A 20,602-nucleotide genomic window follows, 5' to 3' on the forward strand; every position below is an offset into this window, starting at 1 on the left:
GTTTATATATAACATACCATATAATACATTCAATAATAAGATGATTAAAAAAGCACGTCTAATTTTAACTCCTTTTGGGTAAGTTGACCTAGCGCAGGTATCCGGAAGATGCGACAACGCGCGTAACATGTCAAAAGTTGAAGAGCTTGAGGACGATGTCGAATCGGCACGTAAATGTTTTCCAGCAGTAGCTATGGTAAGTTTATACGGTTATGTATATTATGCACAATGTGTTCAACACACGGGTTTGTTATAGAATACTCTTGATTTTTATGGTAGGTCGCATTAGCCATGTACAGTGAGTTACAAGATCTTTCAGATCATTTTGAACAAATTGAGTGTTTAAATTTGGGTCTACAAACTAAAGTGCACGTCAGTGTTTTATTTGTGGCAGTCAAATTTAAAAATTCTAATAACTGTTGAAGCAACCAATGAACAAAAAAGTGGCAGTGCCCATACTTTGCATATACTGAGCTCACAAAATTTTCACTTCTTAAAGTTCTGTTGCCGATTTTGACTTTTCCTTTTCACATACATGTTACTTTTAGAGCCTTGCTTTACGTCCATCCAAGCTTTGCTTGGTATTATTATTTAATATTATTTAATGGCCCACCTCATTTATTTGGAGCTATATTAGAGGAGCATCAAAAAGGTTACATGAATTTAAGAAAGAAATAGAACCACTAAAAAGCACTTGAAAAGATATGTAGCAAGCATTGTAAGTAAGCCAGTCTAACGGCATCCGAATGAATTTACCTTCTTCCCTGCCTCAGATGATGTGTGTTTAAGCACTTGTGTTAGTGTCAGGTAAAGGATATTATCATTTCGGATATCTTTCTTGGAGTTATCTCTCTTTGTTCTTTCACATTTAATTTATTTCCTTATAAAGCAAACATAAACAATGTGTGACAATCTTTTTGTATGTGCCAAATAAAAACTGTAAGAAAGAATTTGTACAGACAGACTGACGGACTTGGCAGCAGATTAACAGACAGAACCACTAGACAAAAGTTTTCTTATCTTTGATTAGTTACTAAGAGATGAGAAAACATTTAACATACCATGATTCATACAAGCAGCTAGTCTTCGACAAATCCCAGGAGCCCGATGTCCAGGACCTGGTAAAACTGGAAGCGGGCATATGGGGATTACATACTTACAAGCCTGAAGGTCATGTAAATTCCAAGGCTTATACTTTGGCTTTTGATTCGAATGATCAATTCATTCATCAGATGTTTCATTTTCATTTGGGAATAACATAACATATCAAATTAAATATCTGTAGCATTAAATATACTTAAAGTGTTCGTTTATTTTATTCTTTCAAAGTGAAACATAAACTTTTAACGACATATTATATTCTACTGCGATTTCCAAGAAACTCTTTTGCATTGGAGACACAAAAAGTGTACAGCTTGAAAAAAAAAGGTGACAATAGATGCTTTCAGAAAAGTAGATTTCCTTGGCATTGAAAGGCAAATAACAATAAAATGACTTAATAAAAATGGCTGTTTACAACATAATTTATTAACTTGATAAACATTTTCTTATATTCAATTCACATAAATTGTTTGTTTTTAAAAAAAATGAAAATTAATTCAATTTATATCTATTCATCTGAAACATAACTTTACACACATTAACATTGAGTAGATGTTGTAAAACATCACTTCTGACAGCGACTATTTATTATTTAGAACAATAAATAGAGATTATGCCATCTTGTGGTTCAGAATTTTTGCAAACTCTTAACAGTTATTATTTTTTTGTTTTAAGAATAAGATATCTAATATGGTTTAAAGTAAAGTTTCTTGTTTATTTTTTCAAAACGACCAGTCTGACTAGTAAATTGACATTTTACCCGGCAGGACCTATCATTTAGTAGACTCAGTCGGCTGGACATGCCTTAGTGTCAAACCCTGAATATACACGTGTCTGATTGGGCAAGTGATTATTTCATCAGGAAATGTGATGATTTTAAACATATTATTTTAAAATAAGCTTCATTTAATCAATATAAAATTTTAGGAAATAAAGTCTGAATCCGTATATTTAGCTCACCTGAGCTGAAAGCTAAAGTGAGCTTTTCTGATCACCTGTTATCTGTTGTCTGTCCATCCGTCTGTAAACTTTTCACATTTTCGACTTCTCTCCAAAACCACTGGATCAATTTCAACCAAACTTTGCAAAAAGCATCCTTGGGTGAAAGGGATTCAAGTTTGTTTCAAATGAAGGACAGAAACCTTCTGCAAGGGGATATAATCACAAAAATATGGTGGGGTCATTCAAAAATCTTTTTGAACCAGTCCACTAGATCTACCATTTTAGTATAGATTTATTAATATAAGTAATGTGACAATTCATATATATAAAGGTATTACTTGTTTGAATTTTCCTTTGTGTTGATTTTTTCGTGTAATTGATTATGTAAAAGGTCAAGTGATTCACCACCGTGATATTATTTCAATAATTGAATAATGCAATTTCAATCATGTTTTTATATGATCGTCTTTAGATTGAACATATTATGGTTTGATGATTGTGTCCGTCCATCCCGCTTCATGTCTGGCTATTAACTCAAATACTATGATACCTAGAGTCATCAAAATTTTTCAGCTGATGCATCTTGTGTAGAGGTCGCACTTTAACGTTAGGTCACTGACCTTTCATTAAGATGATATGGCCAAAGATAGCAAAATCCTGTTGGACTCGTAACTGGACAATTATTTGGTCTAGAATCATCAGTCTTGGTCAGTTAATGCATCTTAAGGAAAAGGTGTGTCACACCCAAAATCAAGGTCACTGTGACCTATAATTATGGTGATATGGCCATATATTTGAGCTTGTGTAATTTTGAGTCCTAGAATCAACAAACGTTGTCAATTTGTACATCTGTATAGAAATATAAATTGTAGCTTAAAATCAGATCATTAAAACTTTTCAAATGGTAAGTACTTGGGAAAAAAAACACCCCAATATTTTAAGGGAGGTAATCCCTACATATGTTAGAGAGTAATTCAGTAACTCTGTTCAATAATTATTCTTCAAGAAACACTTTTTTCCCTCAAAATGTAGCTACATAACAATTGATATGAACTTATTTTGTTTCTAGACTTACTTTAAATTAATGATATAAATATATGCAGTATTGTACTACAAAATTTGCAAAGACTTGACAAGTACATTACATCACTAATGTCTCCATATGAGAGAAAAATTCTGGAGAGGGACATTAAACAATATACAATCAATCAATCATCACATCTTGATTATGGTCTTTGAACCAGTTTAATCTCTGTCCAATTAAGATTCCATTAGCCCCTCAGGAGTAAACCATGTTGGTGTTTCAGAGTTCAGCTGGAGATTTAAAGATCATTTTGGTAAGAGCACATTACATCTGCCCAGTTAAAGATTAATTAATGAGTATAATCTTTGTACAACCCAAAATAAGTGATTCATACTATTTGAAAGAAATTATCTAAATATATGTAATGAAATGAAAATATGTTTTGGAATATTGTTATTATTTGACCAATTCAAGAGATACATTGACAGGTTAATTGCAATATGCAATAGACACATTTCAAGGAATAGTCCGGATTTTAGCTCAGACCTAAAAGCAAAGCCATTAGTGCAATCTTTGCACCAATTAAGGTTGACCTGATGATTTTGTGTCATGCATTTTTATCTGTTTATTATGTCGAATAAACATCTGACGGTCGTATCATGTGGTGTGGCTGTGCACTTCATTTATTAGGTGTTCTAGTTTATGTATCCTGTAGATACCTTATTTTACGCGAGTACTTGTATCGCGAAATGACTAGTAAACATGAATCTGTGTGAGTTCAACATGTATTTTAGCACCAGAAAATTAAAAGCAAATAATTTCATTTCGCAAGTGATGCCTCTCACGAAATTATTATGCGATAATAAATTTCTCGCGTATATTTAGGAATCTACAGTATACAATATGTAATAATTTGTTAGAATTGTTATCATGCTTACCTTGGCACGATTTTATTTTCAGCAGGATTTGGAAATCATTGCATCACTGAATATTTGTTAAAATAGAACATATTCAACCAACATCTTCTGTAATCAGAGGAGAAGCAGTCTTTGGGGAGGAAACATTGCACAAATCACATCGGTGTTCGAATATTTTAAGTTCCTTTAGAAAGATTAACAATGGAGGAAAATACAAAACAGGTGGAAACAGAGGAAAAAATTACAAAACAGGTGGAAACAGAGGAAAAAATAACAAAAGAGACAGAAACAGAGGAAAAAATAACGAAAGAAACGGAAACAGAGGAAAAAATTACAAAACAGGTGAAAACAGTGGAAAAAATTACAAAAGAGACGGAAACAGAGGAAAAAATAACGAAAGAAACGGAAATAGAGGAAAAAATTACAAAAGAGATGGAAACAGGGGAAAAAATTACAAAAAAGATGGAAACAGAGGAAAAAATTACGAAAGAGATGGAATTCATAGCTCAGAAAAATACAGAGAAGACAGGGACAGTGGGTGAAAATATAGAAAATACAAGGAATATGAAAGAAAAGGTTGAAGATGAAAATAAACCTTATTTGTGTAGCTTTTGTGGAAAGGCCTTCAGAGAACGGTCACGTCTCGAGTACCACAGTAGAATACACACAGGTGAAAGGCCTTTTCACTGTGCCAGTTGTGGAAAAACGTTTCGATTGCACCATCATTTGAATATACACATGGTCACTCACACTGACAAGAAACCTTATAAAGAGAAAACAGTGGAGAAAAATACAAAGCAGACAGAATCAATGGAGGAGAGTGTGAAAGAGATGGAGTTAATAGAGGAAAATACAGAAAATACAAAGCTGATGGAATCTGAGGAAAATTCAGTTAATAGAGAAACAATGGAGATGACATTATTAGAGGAAAATACAGAGAAAATGGGAAGAATGGAGAAAAAATCAAGAAAAGCTGTAGGCGAAAATAAGTCTTATCCATGTAGCACTTGTGGAAAAGCTTTTAGAGAAAGGTCACATCTGAATTATCACTGTAAGATGCACACAGATGAACGACCCTTTCAATGTACCATTTGTGGAAAAACATTTCGATTGAAGCATCATTTAAGAGGACACATGGTTACACACACCGACAATAAACCATATCAATGTAAGGTGTGTAACCGAGCATTCAATGACCCCTCATCTCTACGCAGACATGGTAAAATTCACAGTACAGAAGCATACAAGTATATTTGTCAAGAATGCGGGAAATTGTTTATGCAAGAATCACACTTACAAAAGCACATAAACGAAAACAAATGCCTGCAATATAAGTGTGATATGTGTGGCAAGATATATTCGGAAACTTCAAAACTACGAATTCACAAACGGAATCACACAGGCGATAAACCATTTGTGTGTCAGCTTTGTGGAAAGGCCTATACTTCCTCAGCTTCTCTAAGAGATCACATTTTGATGCATGCAGGAGTGAAACGTTTTCAGTGCGAATTTTGTGGAAAGGCGTTTCAAAGAAAGCCTCATTTGATGCTTCATCGTAATATTCACACCGGCAAGAAACCCTACCAGTGTGAGGTGTGTGGGAGGACCTTTAATGACCCGTCCTCGAGTCGCAGACACCGCAAAGTCCACATTACTTAAAAACTAGTGTGAGGTGTGTGGGAGGACCTTTAATGACCCGTCCTCGAGTCGCAGACACTGCAAAGTCCACATTACTTAAAAACTAGTGTGAGGTGTGTGGGAGGACCTTTAATGACCCGTCCTCGAGTCGCAGACACTGCAAAGTCCACATTACTTAAAAACTAGTGTGAGGTGTGTGGGAGGACCTTTAATGACCCGTCCTCGAGTCGCAGACACCGCAAAGTCCACTTAAAAACTATGAATGTATCGTAAAAGTGGATGTGGAGTTATGACTATGTGGACACTCGTGCATGTTATTGAACTATAACAGCTGCAACAAATGTGGAAAAGCTTTTGTACAAGCAAATGTCTAAAACCATTTATTGGCAGATGATATTCCTTTAAGATAAGATATTTGTGGGAACACAATCATTGTCTGATTTCACACAACTTTCAACTGATCCTGCACTGGGAAGTTTCCTTAATCTTCCTGAATGGGGCATGTGACACTCAGTGACAGCATGTTAAGGAGGGAAACACATGATCAGCCTTTACAGAATCAAGAAGAAAACAAAGACAATGTATTTTTTGCACATGTACAAGAAAGTGACATTAATATTAGTGTGCTTTGTCTTTCAACAATCATGGACACACAACATTTGTATTGGTTGAAAAGCAGAGAGCTTGTACAGTAGATTCCATATTTGATAAGTTAAAAGCCTCTCATGAACTGAATGTTTTTTTAAAAAAAAATTCTATATATCATTAAGTTACAGATTTGAAATCTTTTGAGTATTAACAATTTTGAGTTTTAACTTACGCTGAATGGATTGATATAAGGGTTATACAATAAACACATCAATTGGTGAACTTTTCTTTTTCTGCCTACAAGTTTCTAGCTCACTAGAGTTTTTCTTATCAAAGTTTGTCCATTGTCAGTCTGTCATTTATTTAAAAATTCTCACATTTTCAACTTCTCCCGAACCACTGGAACATTCAACAATTTCAGCCAAACATGCCACAATGATTTTAGGTAAAGGGCATTGCAGTTTGTATGTAAATAAAGAGTGGGAGATGAGAAAGAAATGCTGAAAATAGGGTGGCATGTATGAAAAATCTTCTTAAGAACTTTTGAGGTCACAAAGTCAAATGTCGAACTGGACATAGGAAGACAATGTACGCTCAGTATCTCGAGAACCCTTTGCTTGACAGACATCAAACTTTGTACACTGGTACATCTTCAGGAGGAGATGACTCCTATTGATTTTGAGGTCACATGGTCAAGGGTCAAACTGGACATAGAAATATACTGTCTGCTCAATATCTTGAGAACCCTTTGCTTGACAAGACATCAAACTTCGTACACTGGTACATCTTCAGGAGAAGATGACCCCTCTTGATTTTGAGGTCACATGGTCAAAGGTCAAGGGTTAAACTGGCCATAGTAATATAGTCTCCTATATTTTATGAATTATTTGCTTTAGTGACACCAAACTTGGTACACAGGTACAGCATAAGGAGTAGATGACCCCTATTGAATTTTAGGTCACATGGTCAATCTACTCCTGACATAGGAAGATATTTTCTGCTCAATATTTTGAATTGGTGATACTACTATCAATTAAATGATGCATGTATATAACCCTTTTCAATTTTGCACCATGGCATATGTGTTTTACAAACATCTCTTGTATTTAATGTCCCGCTCGAGAATTTTTCACTCATTTGGAGACGTCACCATTGCTGGTGAAGAAGGGCTGCAAAATTTAGGCCTATCCTCGGCGCTTATGGCCTTTGAGCAGGGAGGGATCTCTATCGTACCACACCTGCTGTGACCGGGGCCAGGTTTTGCAGTCTCATCTGAAGGACTGCCCCATTTAGTCGCCTCTTACGACAAACAAGACGTACCGAGGACCTATTTTAACCCGGATCCCCACGGGATACAAGGGATACTGAGGACCTATTCTAACCCGGATCACAATACCGGTGATCAGATGGCATCTTCTCCCTCTTGCCTACAATGCAGCAAGAATGAGGTTAAAAAGTCAAATGGTATTCTTTCTGTTGTACCCACATTTGCTGTATTTGAATTACAGAATCTGTGAAATAACAACACAGAAATCAGTTGATATAATTCTTTTTCCAGTAATCTCTTGCAGTTTTGATTGAATGTATCTTGTTTTAACGTCCCTCTTGAGAATTTTTCACTCATATGGAGACGTCACCACTGCTGGTGAGAAACTACACTGGTACTCTTTATATGCATGCATAGTATCAAAACTTCCTTTCAGCCATCATTTTTTACCTAGATTTAGGATCTTTCTCTTTTAATTAATATTGGAACATCTCACTTTTTAACATGTATGGAACTTAAAACAATAAGTAAATTAGTTGTACATGTAATATTATGATCAGTATCCTTGATTTATATGATTTAGAAATCAAGGACCTCCCTTGCCCTTCCTTCTACACTGGCAAATGAAAGACGATAACAGGGATTGGACTCTATATGATGCCAATATCATTGTTACATAATGATGACTTTGACTTGAGACATTTGGATCTAGAAAATCAATGGAAATACTACATTTCTTACCTACTATCTATTTATACAACAAGCTTTAGACAAAGCTGATTAGGTAATTTTTGCGTGATGTACACATTGAATCATTTATTAACTTGACTGTGACCTTGACCTTTTGACCCAGAAATCAATTGAGATCTTTCTCCTTGATCTCATATCTCTGTAAAGAATATGAGATTGAAAACTAGAAAAATACTCTGTTACATTCAATTAATGACAGTGACCTTCGGGGTCAAGGTCAATGATTGAATATTGTGGATGCCATTTATTAAGAGTATCTCGCTTTACTTATCACTCTCAGAGAAGCTACAAAGATACAGAAAGCTCCTTATTGATTTCAGGGTAGAAGATATTATAAATCAAGGTCACAGAAACATAGATTCAGCTCCAAACCATTTCTTCAGTGTTTGATCGGAATATCAAGTATCACATTATTGAGTGAATCATTAAATGTTCAGGATTATTGGTACCATATAAGCAGATTTTATAGCAAGGATTATTGGTGAGAGTGACGAGATCACTAAAATTGAATACCACTAACAATTGATTCCATATTGAAGGTATCTTGATCTTTCCTAGAATGATCAAGATGCTAAACTCAGCTTTCACTAAATATATATATCCATTTTTATGGAAAAATCACTAAATCTGTGTCGCTAAAAATTCCACTTATATGGTATCTCTTATTTTGGCAACTTTCAGTGTTTGGCCTGACCTTTAGTTGTTGAGCATGGACTTTCAGTGTTTGGCCTGTCTTTAGTTGTAGAACATGGACTCTATATGTAAACTGTAGACATGATGATAGCAAAGATAGGTAACAAAGAATTTGTAGTATAAAAGTCAAGTGAGAAACATGCATCATAAATCATTGTGGAAGAGTCCAGTGAGTATTGTTAAGGTGCTGGAACATGTTGTTAAGGTGCTGTTGCATGTTGTTAAGGTGCTAGTATGTGTTGTTAAGGTGCTGGTGTATGTTGTTAAGGTGCTGTTACATGTTGTTAAGGTGCTGGTACATGTTAAGGTGCTGGTATGTGTTGTTAAGGTGTTGATGTATGTTGTTAAGGTGCTGTTACATGTTGTTAAGGTGCTGGTACATGTTAAGGTGCTGGAACATGTTGTTAAGGTGCTGTTGCATGTTGTTGAGGTGCTGGTATGTGTTGTTAAGGTGCTGGTGTATGTTGTTAAGGTGCTGTTGCATGTTGTTCAGGTGCTGGTACATGTTTTGAAAGTGCTGTTACATGTTCAGGTGCTGGTACATGTTAAGATGTTCCTTGATGCTGTTACATGTTGCTAGGGCGATATTATATTTTGCTAAAGTTGTAGCTTTCCTGATGGGTATTGTACATGTATCAAGATTCTGAAGAGGCGTTTCTGCTTTTGAATTGGAACATTTGAACATATTCGACATGAAGTTGTAAATTCTGTAGTATTTAATCATGGTCCGTCTCTAAGGCCTTAGGAGAGGTTAATGTTTACAAGCTCAAGGCGACTCGTACAAACCTTAGCTGTCCATTAATTTGTCATTTTCTTGCAGTATGGTCCATGCACAGTCTCTGGTTTGAAGAAAGGTGATGTCAAACTTTGGTGTGCTTGTGGACTAAGTAAGAAGCAGCCCTGGTGTGATGGTAAGTTCATTCATACATAAACTTATCTACAGAGAACATCGATATCTCTTTTTATTCCATTGAGCAACAACAGTGGCTTACAGTACATGAAAGACAAAAAAATTGAAAATCAAGGCCTCATATTCAAACATTGCTACTGTGGTGGAAATAATTAAACATAGATGATAATTTTCCATGTAGAATGATTATGTTATTTAAAAGCAAGCTATCAAACCAAAGATATTTACAAATGAAACCAATTTTGCACCTTGGAAATTCAGTGTTCCATATGTAAATATCACAGGCACTTGTTTCTGTACATGACTTATGACCTCTGATACTAATATTATTAGTATACAGAGGTCGTAAGTCATTTACAGAAACAAGTGCCTGTGGTAAATATGGTAATCTGTGGGCCCTCTTTTACTAATATGATTTTGAATAAAATCTTTAAAAGTCTTACACAATTAAGTAAATTGAACATGAACAATAAAACACGGTTATAGTAATGAAGTGCTGGGGACAGACACTGTTGATTCGTTATATCCAATGAAGTTCATAATACATTTTAAAACTACAGGGAATGAAAATCACTTCGTTGCATGCAGGAATTCATTATAAGTTTGCTGTAAACATGTTTTACTGTAATAACTTTAAAAATACATAGTATCAAATGCTACATGTATAAATAGAATGTGTCTTTACACAGGCTCACACAGAGGGACTGGTATTAAACCCCTGAGGTGGACAGTCAACAAAGAACAGAGACTATATCAGATCTGTGCCTGTAAATACTCCAAAGACCCGCCCTTCTGCGACGCCACTCACACAAATCTACCATGCCAAGTCCTAGAGCAACAGGAAGTGTGCCCACGTCAGGACAATCACCATAGCAACAATAAACTCTGCACAGGATGTGGCTGGGTGCCAGATTTCTGATTCAGACATACACATCTAACCTCAGTACTGAAATGTGATATTTTGTGGTGAGCTTCTCGTATTGGAAACTATGAACTCTTGAGTTTTAGCATTTGTGTTTTACTGGATGAATAATAAATCATCATAATGGCCGACTTCCTTTTAAACCATAAATGGAAAAATAAATATTAGAATCTTATGTCTTGTCTAAATTCTATTGCCTAGCTGGTTAGTGCAGTGGGACAATGTATAACTTCTATTAATATGAAGATTGGGAGTTCCAATTTCACAGGGTTTTTCAATTTTTTATTTACCCTATCTACCTTCTTTTCTATTAAAACTGCACTTTTTATACTCCCCGACCGAAGTTCTGGGGGGTATATAGGAATCACTCTGTCTGTCCGTGCAGATTCGTGTCCGGGCCATAACTTCTTTGTTCTTTGACTTAGGCATACCATATTTGGCACACAGGTAGATCACCATGAGACGATGTGTCAAGTACCTTCATGACCTCTATATGACCTTGACCTCAAGGTCAAAATTAAGTTTTTTACAATGGATTTGTGTCCAGGCCATAACTTCTTTGTTCTTTGACATAGGCATACCATATTTCACACATAAGTGTATCACCATGAGACGATGTGTCATGTACCTTCATGACCTCCATATGACCTTGACCTCAAGGTCAAAATTAAAGGTTTTTACAATGGATTTGTGTCAGGGCCATGACTTCTTTGTTCTTTGACATAGGCATATCATATTTGACACATGAGTGTATCAGCATGAGACGATGTGTCAAGTACCTTCATGACCTCTATATGACCTTGAACTTTGACCTCAAGGTCAAAATTGATTATAGGGTTTTGACATGGTCATACCACAAGACATGGGTGTATCACCTTGAGACTATGTGTCATGTACATTCATGACCTCTTTATGACCTTGACCTTTGATCTCAAGGTCAAAATTATAGGTTTATGCCATGGATTTGTGTTTGGACTATATCTTCCATTTTCTTCTACAAAGGCATACCATATTTTTACACTCAGGAAAGAGGTAATTTATACCTATTAACAACACCCTTTGGGAGATTGGGGTAAGTGGGGGGTATTGCTCACAGTACTTCTTGTTTTACTAAATAAAATTCACATTTAAAGTAATTGATTTCAAAATATGGTACATATCCTTCTCCTTCCAGTCATAAGTTTTCTCTGGTGTGAAATGCATTTTCAATATCTCCTCCTAACACAAGTGATAGTTTGTATAAATTTCAAATTATCATGCATGTAACATTTTGAAAATAATCACATATCACAGTTTGTAAACATGCACAACTTGGGCTGATGTGGTGTTGCAGTTTTATCATGTTCCGATCAAACCCTCAACAGTCATTATTGATTTTATACATTTAATATCAGAAGTACATATAGTATTAGTTCAATGTACATCAACAATCAAAATAAATAATTAAATTTTTCATTGCTAAAACAAAACTTTGATCATCTGTAGTCCTAGCTTCTACCAGTGAATGCATTCCCTACAAAGATATATATTGCAGTCTGCAGGAACACAAGTCTGTAGCTCGGCCCATCTGCTGCTGGAAGTTTTCTTGCTTTCTTGAATGCCACAGAACCAGGCCTGTAATTATTTCTTTCACTCTCTCACTCTTACATTGGTCTGTCAATTTGAAGGTTGTTCATCAGTCACAACACTAAGACTGATGTTTTAAGTCCGGAACTGAAACTTTCCTGCTCGAGTGATGTATTTAACTCCCTTGAAGGGTTTGTATTTCTACAAAAATTGAAATATGTGTAACGGTTATGAAATATGTCACACAGGCATATAAACTGTACGTGATAAAATATGTCACACAGGCATATAAACTGTACGTGATAAAATATGTCACACAGGCATATAAACTATGTGATAAAATATGACGATCTATAGGAATGGTTATGTTATTCAATTCCATATCAAATCACTTTTTAAAAAGGTAATTGACTATATTTAGATATCAATCTCTGAAACTTTAGAAACAATTAGCACTGTCTATGACAATAACTGCATCAGCTTGCATTAGAAATCAATAACCATTAATAAACAGTTACTTGGGTAAATTTCATTTCTTGCGAAATTGATTGATTCAATGTAATAATTGAAAGAACAGCAGACATAAAAAATAACAAAAAATAGTCCCCAAGTCAAATCTGGGTGACTGTCTGCTTCTGCTACTAAATATATAGAATGCCCAGATATTATCATGTAGGTACTGCTACTAAACAATAATTTCAATGAAAAAACTTACTGTGCCTTGTAGCGGCACAGTAATGATCCACAAAATTTTGGGAATATTTATAGCATTTTTTACCCAATTTTGCAGAAAGAAAGTTATGCAGACTTTCCAGATTTACAGTATACATATGTTATTTAGTCAAAATTAAATAATGCACCAATCAAAATTACCCATACAAGGTATAAACCAATCAAAATTACTCATACAAGGTCTGCACCAATCAAAAATTACCTACACAAGGTATAAACCAATCAAAATTACCCATACAAGGTTTGTGTAAACATTCATTTCTGTCCTACCTCTCCATACATGTCCAGTCTGTTCACCTTGACTCCCGATATTGCCATCTGACTGATTGTGAAATTTATCTACAAATACACAGATATTGCCATCTGACTGACTGTGAAAATCTACAAATACTGTATATAAATATTGTCATCAGACTTTATTTTATGATATTTTATATACAAATACATGTACTATTTTGTAATCAGATATAATATGAAATTCATTTCAAATTTGAGAGACATTTATTAAGAATTTGGCAAAAGTTTATACTGTACAAAGATTGATTCATTAATTCAAGGTAAAGAAAAACTTTCAAATTAATACCAGGTGTTGAAATATCATGGTATGACTTACATTTATTGTGGGGTTGGATTGTGGTAAATATCATGGAGTGACTTACATTTATTGTGGGGTTGGATTGTGGTAAATATCATGGAGTGACTTACATTTATTGTGGGGTTGGACTGTGGTAAATATCATGGAGTGACTTACATTTATTGTGGGGTTGGACTGTGGTAAATATCATGGAGTGACTTACATTTATTGTGGGGTTGGACTGTGGTAAATATCATGGAGTGACTTACATTTATTGTGGGGTTGGACTGTGGTAAATATCATGGAGTGACTTACATTTATTGTGGGGTTGGACTGTGGTAAATATCATGGAGTGACTTACATTTATTGTGGGGTTGGACTGTGGTAAATATCATGGAGTGACTTACATTTATTGTGGGGTTGGACTGTGGTAAATATCATGGTATGACTTACATTTATTGTGGGGTTCGACTCTGGTATGGGGTGACCACTCTGTAAACTTATCTGTAATCAATGAAAACAAAAAACAAATTAATAATTACAGGAAATTTACCTAAAAAATGTATACATGTTTCAGAAAAAGAACATTTTCAGACAATGATTTTATTAAATCAAGGTCATTACTATTAGAGTACTTTAAATTCTAAAAGTGCACCTGTCAGTGTATTTTGGCACAAAGGTTAACCGCATTTTTATCAGGTACAGTGAAAACTGCCTAATCCAGCACCTCAGCAATCCATTTCACTGGACATTCTGACCCTTATTTTCATTCTCAATTTCATATTGTCATTGTTTTCAACACACACTGTTTATTCCAACAAAAAGATGTCTCCATATGAGTGTAAAATTCGAGTACCAGCCAACAAAAAATTTGTTTAATGTTGTTAATATGTCGGATTACACAGATTTTGCTGTACTTATTATTCACACCAAACTATAAACATTCAGGGATTTGGGAAAACTGACTGTCCAAAGGTTTTGACACGTTTCTCAATGATATTAAATATTTCGTGACATTTTACGCTAAATTCACTTGTAATCTAACTCTTTTCCACAAAAAATATTGGGGTATTTATCTGTTTTCGAGTTAGCCTATTTTGATAGTTCCTGGTTGTAACAAGTAAAAATGTAAAGTCAGCTCTTATGTATTACAATAAGTTGTATAAATGGACATTACTGTAACAAAGAAGGAGTGAAAAATCTTTGGAACAATCGGGTATGGAACCTGGGACACTTGCAATACTAGTTTGGGGATTTAACCCCTGAGCTACCCAGGACTATATACAATGTAATGTAATATAACTACAATATAAAATTTAAACCTATTTCAGAAATCATACAAGAACTTCTCATATTAAGATGAAAAATTAATTTTGAGAAAGTGTCAGAAACGTGTATCTCCATAACAGACTAGTCTATACATTGAACTCACATTGCCTTTGATGCTGGGGAGTTTAGTGGTATCCATTCGCCCGACATCCCAGGTGAGTATTTTACCTACAGGATCAAAGGTGTATTTTCCTTGTGAGGGTGTCAGGGTGAGATTCAGAACGGACTTGGGGAAGGGCACTTCCATGGATATGTTCTCTACCTGCAAAAACAGAACAAAGCTCTTTGTAAATTTGGTCATTTTAACTCATAGTTCTGATACTGGTTCAATCTGGTCATTAACAGCTATTATATAGGGTTCAACTTGTTCATGAACAGCGAGTGAGTTTGGGTTCAATTTGGTCATGAACAGTGATCTTGGAACAACTTGAAATATGCAAGTCTCTTGTATCATTTTCGTACCAACATAAACTGTAGAAAATGCATTTTTGCTTCACAATTTATTATCTACAATGTTGACTCCATAGAATAACATTTATGGTGCAGATCCCTCCCTGAACTTGAAATGTACTGATATCAATTGACCCGTGTGCTTGCTGTCTGAAACATTCAATCAACACTAAAACACAGAGGAACCTTCTGGAAGAATTCATTAGTCATCTGCAGGAATAAAGGAACACGGAACCGACAGCCAAGTCCCTCGATACGTTAAAGTTCATTGTTTGACTGACACTTTTCCCGTATTTTTGGGATTCTGTTGTAACTGGTATCTATCTAATCTGCTTGACTTACCACTTTCCCCATGGTTTGTTTCGGTCCAATTGTGACTTCAAACCGTCCTCCACTTCCCTCTCTATACTGAATATTGTGTCTGATGTACAGAGGCACAGCGACCATACTATAACCAAAATAAACAATTTGTGGTCATTCCATGTTACAGTTCTACAATTGCCACCGTAGACTTCGACTCGAGGAACCGTAAATTCATATATCTTCCAAAAGACAGTTTTGCATCATCTTTCATTTTACTCCATGTGTTTCAGTGTTTAAGTTGAATCATCTCTTTTCCTGACCATTCCTATCAGGCATTTACTTACTTGTTGGATCCTATGTGATACGAGACTAGTCTACAGTTTCCATCCGGCGGAACAAATGACAACACCTTTTCACTCTGAAATATAAAGGTTTACTAGTAACGCAAGTACTTCACAATGGGGGAAAATTACTGCAATCAATATAGTACTAGAGAAGTATTTGATTCCATGCGGTCATAATTTCGACGATTATCAGTTTTGATTTCATCTGCAGGTATGAAATTCCGCAGAGTTGCATATAGTTTACATGAAAATAACTTGCATACTTTAAGTCCGCCAGTATGAAATTGCAATGTGACAGCAGACTTAGCGGAAATAAGTACAACGCATGAAAAATACATTATCAGTTTTGAATTCATCTGCAGGTATGAAATTCCGTGGAGTTGCATATAGTTTACATGAAAATAACTTGCATACTTTAAGTCCACCAGTATGAAATTGCAATGTGACAGCAGACTTAGCGGAAATAAGTACAACGCATGAAAAATACATTTACAGTATTTGAATCAAAGATTTAACTAAAATGTTCAAGGAAAATATACCACTGCAGGTGATCTATCATAAAAAATCAGTTCTGCATGAGACACAGAAATCACTCAAACTTTTCTCACCTCCCATCGTTTATACCGAACACATGGATGAAAACTAATGTCATCTAGCAGACGTGGGTTAATGAAGGACAGGGTCAAATCTGGCATCCCGCTTAACTTCACTAAACAGTCAATCTGCAAGTAAATGGAGGAAAAATTATCTTCACCTTTACATTCATTTTAGAACACATCCATCTGCTTGTGTGATGAATTTTTTAAAGAGGTTTCTTTGAATGTTTTGACAAGATCACATTGACATTGAAGTGACGCTCCTGCTGAAATGTAAAGTCAGTTTCATATTGAGTACAAATAACTTTTTAACAAAAAAGTCTCTATATGACAGGCCATGAGGGGATAAAGCTAAATTAAGTAATATTCAATAAAAGTTCAAGTCAGCTGTGAAACATACAACAATCACATATTTTCATTTCATAATAAAGAATGAGAAATTGATTAACAGTTTATAGTCCTTTGCTTATTTCTTACAATTGATTAGTTTGAATATTTTCCGATTTCCCACCATTAATCGTAACAGAATTAACTTTAGTATGAATGTTGCTATGACTACTTACATATCCCTGGACCTCGGCAATGACTGTGTTTCCTTGTTTATCTATGATGGCGTCGATTTCCTCAATCACATCAAAGTAGGCTTCATTGTTTGTGTATTTCACACCCGTCCTTCTCCAGGGTACATTTGACAACTGACCAGTGGGCAGTGTAGCACTGACCCTGTAAACAATGGTATTTTAGTAGAGAAGTCTCACACTCTACCATTAAAATACAACATGAATTGCTTCAATATGAACCACGCCAATAGTGTGAACATGATAACTTCTTTAGTACTCAAACTTATATAAGCCAGACTGTAAAGTACCAAAGCAGTATTCCTTAACAGCAGGAATGTCAAATTCAACAACACAATCAATTCCTCAGTCCTCACTCCGATCTACTATCAAGGTACTAAAGCATCAGTCAAATTCAACAACACAACCAATTCCTCAGTCCTCACTCCGATCTAGTATCAAGGTACTAAAGCATCAGTCAAAACCAATAACACATCAAGGTACTAAAGTGTCAGTCAAATTCAACAACACAACCAATTCCTCAGTCCTCACTCCGATCTAATAATAATAATAATGATTGGTTTTATATAGCGCCTTTTCCAGCGTATGCTGCTCAAAGCGCTTTACAATAATCAATGTACATTATTACCCCGGCAGACCTTATATCAATCTAGAACTTTCTCAGCCTCCTAGGAAGCATACAGTGCAAGCTGCCATTACATGCACTAGAGCACTGACATTCTAACAATATCTTTCACTGTCTATAGCCAGGTACCCCTTTTATACTTGAGTGGAGTGAGGAAATTCATGTATCAAGGTACTAAAGCATCAGTCAAATCCAATAACACATCAAGGTACTAAAGCGTCAGTCAAATTTAACAACACAACCAATTCCTCAGTCCTCACTCCGATCTAGTATCAAGGTACTAAAGCATCAGTCTGGATTAAGTCTGCATTGTTGACTATCTACTTTTGCTTTTGTCAATCCTTGTACATGTAGCTGAACAGAATCTTCGATCATAGCCATAGGCAAATATGCATGAAACTATATAGCTTTTTTTGGCATTTATAATGGCACCATTTGCTAGTATGAAAGTAACCTGCATTGCATTACCAGAGAGAATTTTTAGTACTACTCTTTAGATTTTAATGTATTACCCTGAATATATTTTTGACAATACTCTGTAAATTTGTTGTATTACCAAGTAGATTTTTTGTATTTCCCTGTAGATTTTATTGTATCACCAGTAGAGTTTTCAAAACTAGTTTGCTACTACACTGTATAATTTTTTTGTACCACTCTGTAGATTTTATTTCATTGCTCTGTAGACATTTTCGTATGACCCTGTAGTCGATTTTATTGTATTACCCTGTAGATTTTCCAGTGACTGTGTCAGTGATTGTCCGTAGGAAATTTGGAGGTCGAATAAGTTCCTTCAGGATGTTAGCCTCTACTGCCAGAGGGAATCCATTGTCTAACATCTCATCCAGCAGCTGTCAAAACACAGATTGGAAAGACTTTGTAAATACTAGAGTGTGTTATGTGATTTCAGGAGAAAAAATAGATATGCTGAATTATGTCATCATCTCGTGTCAAATATAATTCTCAGGCAAAATACTTTTGCATAAAGCTGTAGAACTTAATTGTTTGCGATAGTCATAATTATATAAAGTTTGAAATGCAGTAAATATAGATCTGAGTCCAGGATTTTAGCCATTACAGTGCAATTTCTTTATCTTATGCTTACAAGAGGTTTACAAGACTTGGGAAATGCAGTTTCCTTTTTTTATTTACCTATGTTCATATTCATTGAACCCTTGTAACTTGGTTACATACTGGTCATGTAAGGTTTTGAAGGAATGTCATAAAAGTATGTTTACATATCAATAAAACCTTTGCAGTTTAAGCTATGCAAAAGTTGCCTGACTGTCGATTTATACCAGTGAAATTTTGGTTGGTGTATTTCACCCAAGATTTTGACACCAAACATCCATCATTAAAATTTTTTACATGTAGTTTTCTTCTATTATCATATTGATACATATTACTTTTATAGTTCCATAAGAGTTCCATCAAAGATATAATGTCTATCTTCCAGTCTCCTGAGGTCTCAAATGAAAAGTTAATGATAAATAACACATATTGGGAGGAGCAAGAAATTGATCATAACTTGGGACTTGCCTCGTACACAATGACATAGTGTTCCTTTAGTGCTGTCTCTGAACATTCTGTAAAGTAGTCTTCAAATGTGTCAAAAATTCTGTGGAGGAACTCGATGACGAACAGTGGGGGCACTGAAAATGGAATTCAAATTTATAATCTTGTTTCATTAGCCTGACAACTAAGATAAATATCCGGAGCAGTCATAACTTTTAAATACTGTAAAAGTGGGTTATTTACACGTTTTTCCATGTCCAACATTAAGCGAGGGGAGGGGGAAAATATGCAGTAACTAAATATAATACATATATCTTATCAAATATTTAAAACTATACGTGTGAGGGAAATTTACACGCTTATTACGTGACCGTATACTTAGTGTAAATTTCACCCATTGTGGTATCTGAGGTGCTATGAGGTACCAACATTTTAAGTATCCATTATGAAGTACCTAAATATTTAGTATTTACTATGAGGTGCCCACATTCTGTAATACCTGCTATTGATTATGAAATCCCACAAACCTTTAGTAACTCTTACGACATATCTCCCCTCTGCAGCATCTATAACTATGAGGAACCTCTGCTTTTTAATGATTATATAATTATAATGACCACAGGGAAGTAACCAGCTTCTGGTCTGTCTTCTGCTATGAGGTTCCTCTTGTTTTAGCACATTCCACTTTCTATAGTGTGTACTACTAGGGAGTAACTCATTTTTATACTTTCACATGGTACCAACCTTTTGTACTGTCTTCTGCTATGAGGTGCCTCTCTTTTCAATGACTGTAGATAGGTACCCACCTCAGTGTTGTCTACAACTATGAGGTGCCTCTCTTTTTAATGACTGTAGGGGAGTACCTACCTTCTGTACAGTCTACATCTATGAGGTACCTCTCTTTTTAATGACTGTACATAGGTACCCACCTCAGTGTTGTCTACATCTATGAGGTGCCTCTCTTTTTAATGACTGTAGATAGGTACCCACCACAGTGTTGTCTACATCTATGAGGTGCCTCTCTTTTTAATGACTGTAGATAGGTACCCACCTCAGTGTTGTCTACATTTATGAGGTCCCTCTCTTTTTAATGACTGTAGATAGGTACCCACCTCAGTGTTGTCTACAACTATGAGGTTCCTCTCTTTTCAATGACTATAGATAGGTACCCACCTCAGTGTTGTCTACATTTATGAGGTGCCTCTCTTTTTAATGACTAGATAGGTACCCACCTCAGTGTT

General features: G+C 35.3%; 3 protein-coding genes across 3 annotated transcripts in view; 2 read left to right on the forward strand and 1 right to left on the reverse strand.

Annotated features, from left to right (window-relative positions):
• The first annotated feature begins 2 nt into the window (after positions 1-2).
• LOC125681553 (CDGSH iron-sulfur domain-containing protein 3, mitochondrial-like) lies at positions 3-10,927 on the forward strand. Its single transcript, XM_048921708.2, has 3 exons — positions 3-196; positions 9,741-9,831; positions 10,520-10,927. The coding sequence occupies exons 1-3, from the start codon at positions 128-130 to the stop codon at positions 10,747-10,749; spliced, it is 390 nt and encodes a 129-aa protein (XP_048777665.1). The 5' UTR covers positions 3-127; the 3' UTR covers positions 10,750-10,927.
• LOC130046262 (zinc finger protein 595-like) lies at positions 4,031-6,492 on the forward strand. Its single transcript, XM_056155390.1, has one exon. It carries the CDS (start codon positions 4,186-4,188, stop codon positions 5,641-5,643), a length of 1,458 nt encoding a protein of 485 aa, XP_056011365.1. The 5' UTR covers positions 4,031-4,185; the 3' UTR covers positions 5,644-6,492.
• Positions 10,928-12,119: 1,192 nt separating the features above from the next.
• The window catches only part of LOC125681556 (AP-3 complex subunit mu-1-like), a 22,000-nt gene continuing 13,517 nt past the window's right edge, over positions 12,120-20,602 (reverse strand). The window contains exons 4-13 of the mRNA XM_048921712.2: positions 19,386-19,498; positions 18,573-18,697; positions 17,210-17,369; positions 16,659-16,772; positions 16,051-16,124; positions 15,746-15,851; positions 15,057-15,215; positions 14,078-14,128; positions 13,321-13,389; positions 12,120-12,519 (exon numbers count right to left, since the gene is read on the reverse strand). Of these exons, the coding sequence (XP_048777669.1) occupies positions 12,454-12,519; positions 13,321-13,389; positions 14,078-14,128; positions 15,057-15,215; positions 15,746-15,851; positions 16,051-16,124; positions 16,659-16,772; positions 17,210-17,369; positions 18,573-18,697; positions 19,386-19,498 (1,037 nt within the window). The 3' untranslated portion in view covers positions 12,120-12,453. The remainder of the gene's footprint in view (positions 12,520-13,320; positions 13,390-14,077; positions 14,129-15,056; positions 15,216-15,745; positions 15,852-16,050; positions 16,125-16,658; positions 16,773-17,209; positions 17,370-18,572; positions 18,698-19,385; positions 19,499-20,602) is intronic.

Source organism: Ostrea edulis, chromosome 2 (assembly GCF_947568905.1).
Source record: "Ostrea edulis chromosome 2, xbOstEdul1.1, whole genome shotgun sequence".
Classification (NCBI taxonomy): domain Eukaryota; kingdom Metazoa; phylum Mollusca; class Bivalvia; order Ostreida; family Ostreidae; genus Ostrea; species Ostrea edulis.

What these genes read in the sequence shown, in the direction of transcription:
- LOC130046262 (XM_056155390.1), top strand. Translation starts at nt 4,186, where the DNA reads ATGGAGGAAAATACAAAACAGGTGGAAACAGAGGAAAAAATTACAAAA.
- LOC125681553 (XM_048921708.2), top strand. Translation starts at nt 128, where the DNA reads ATGTCAAAAGTTGAAGAGCTTGAGGACGATGTCGAATCGGCACGTAAA. An exon ending in GTTTTCCAGCAGTAGCTATG is followed by an intron (nt 197 to 9,740) that starts GTAAGTTTATAC and finishes ATTTTCTTGCAG; the next exon opens with TATGGTCCATGCACAGTCTC. An exon ending in GAAGCAGCCCTGGTGTGATG is followed by an intron (nt 9,832 to 10,519) that starts GTAAGTTCATTC and finishes GTCTTTACACAG; the next exon opens with GCTCACACAGAGGGACTGGT.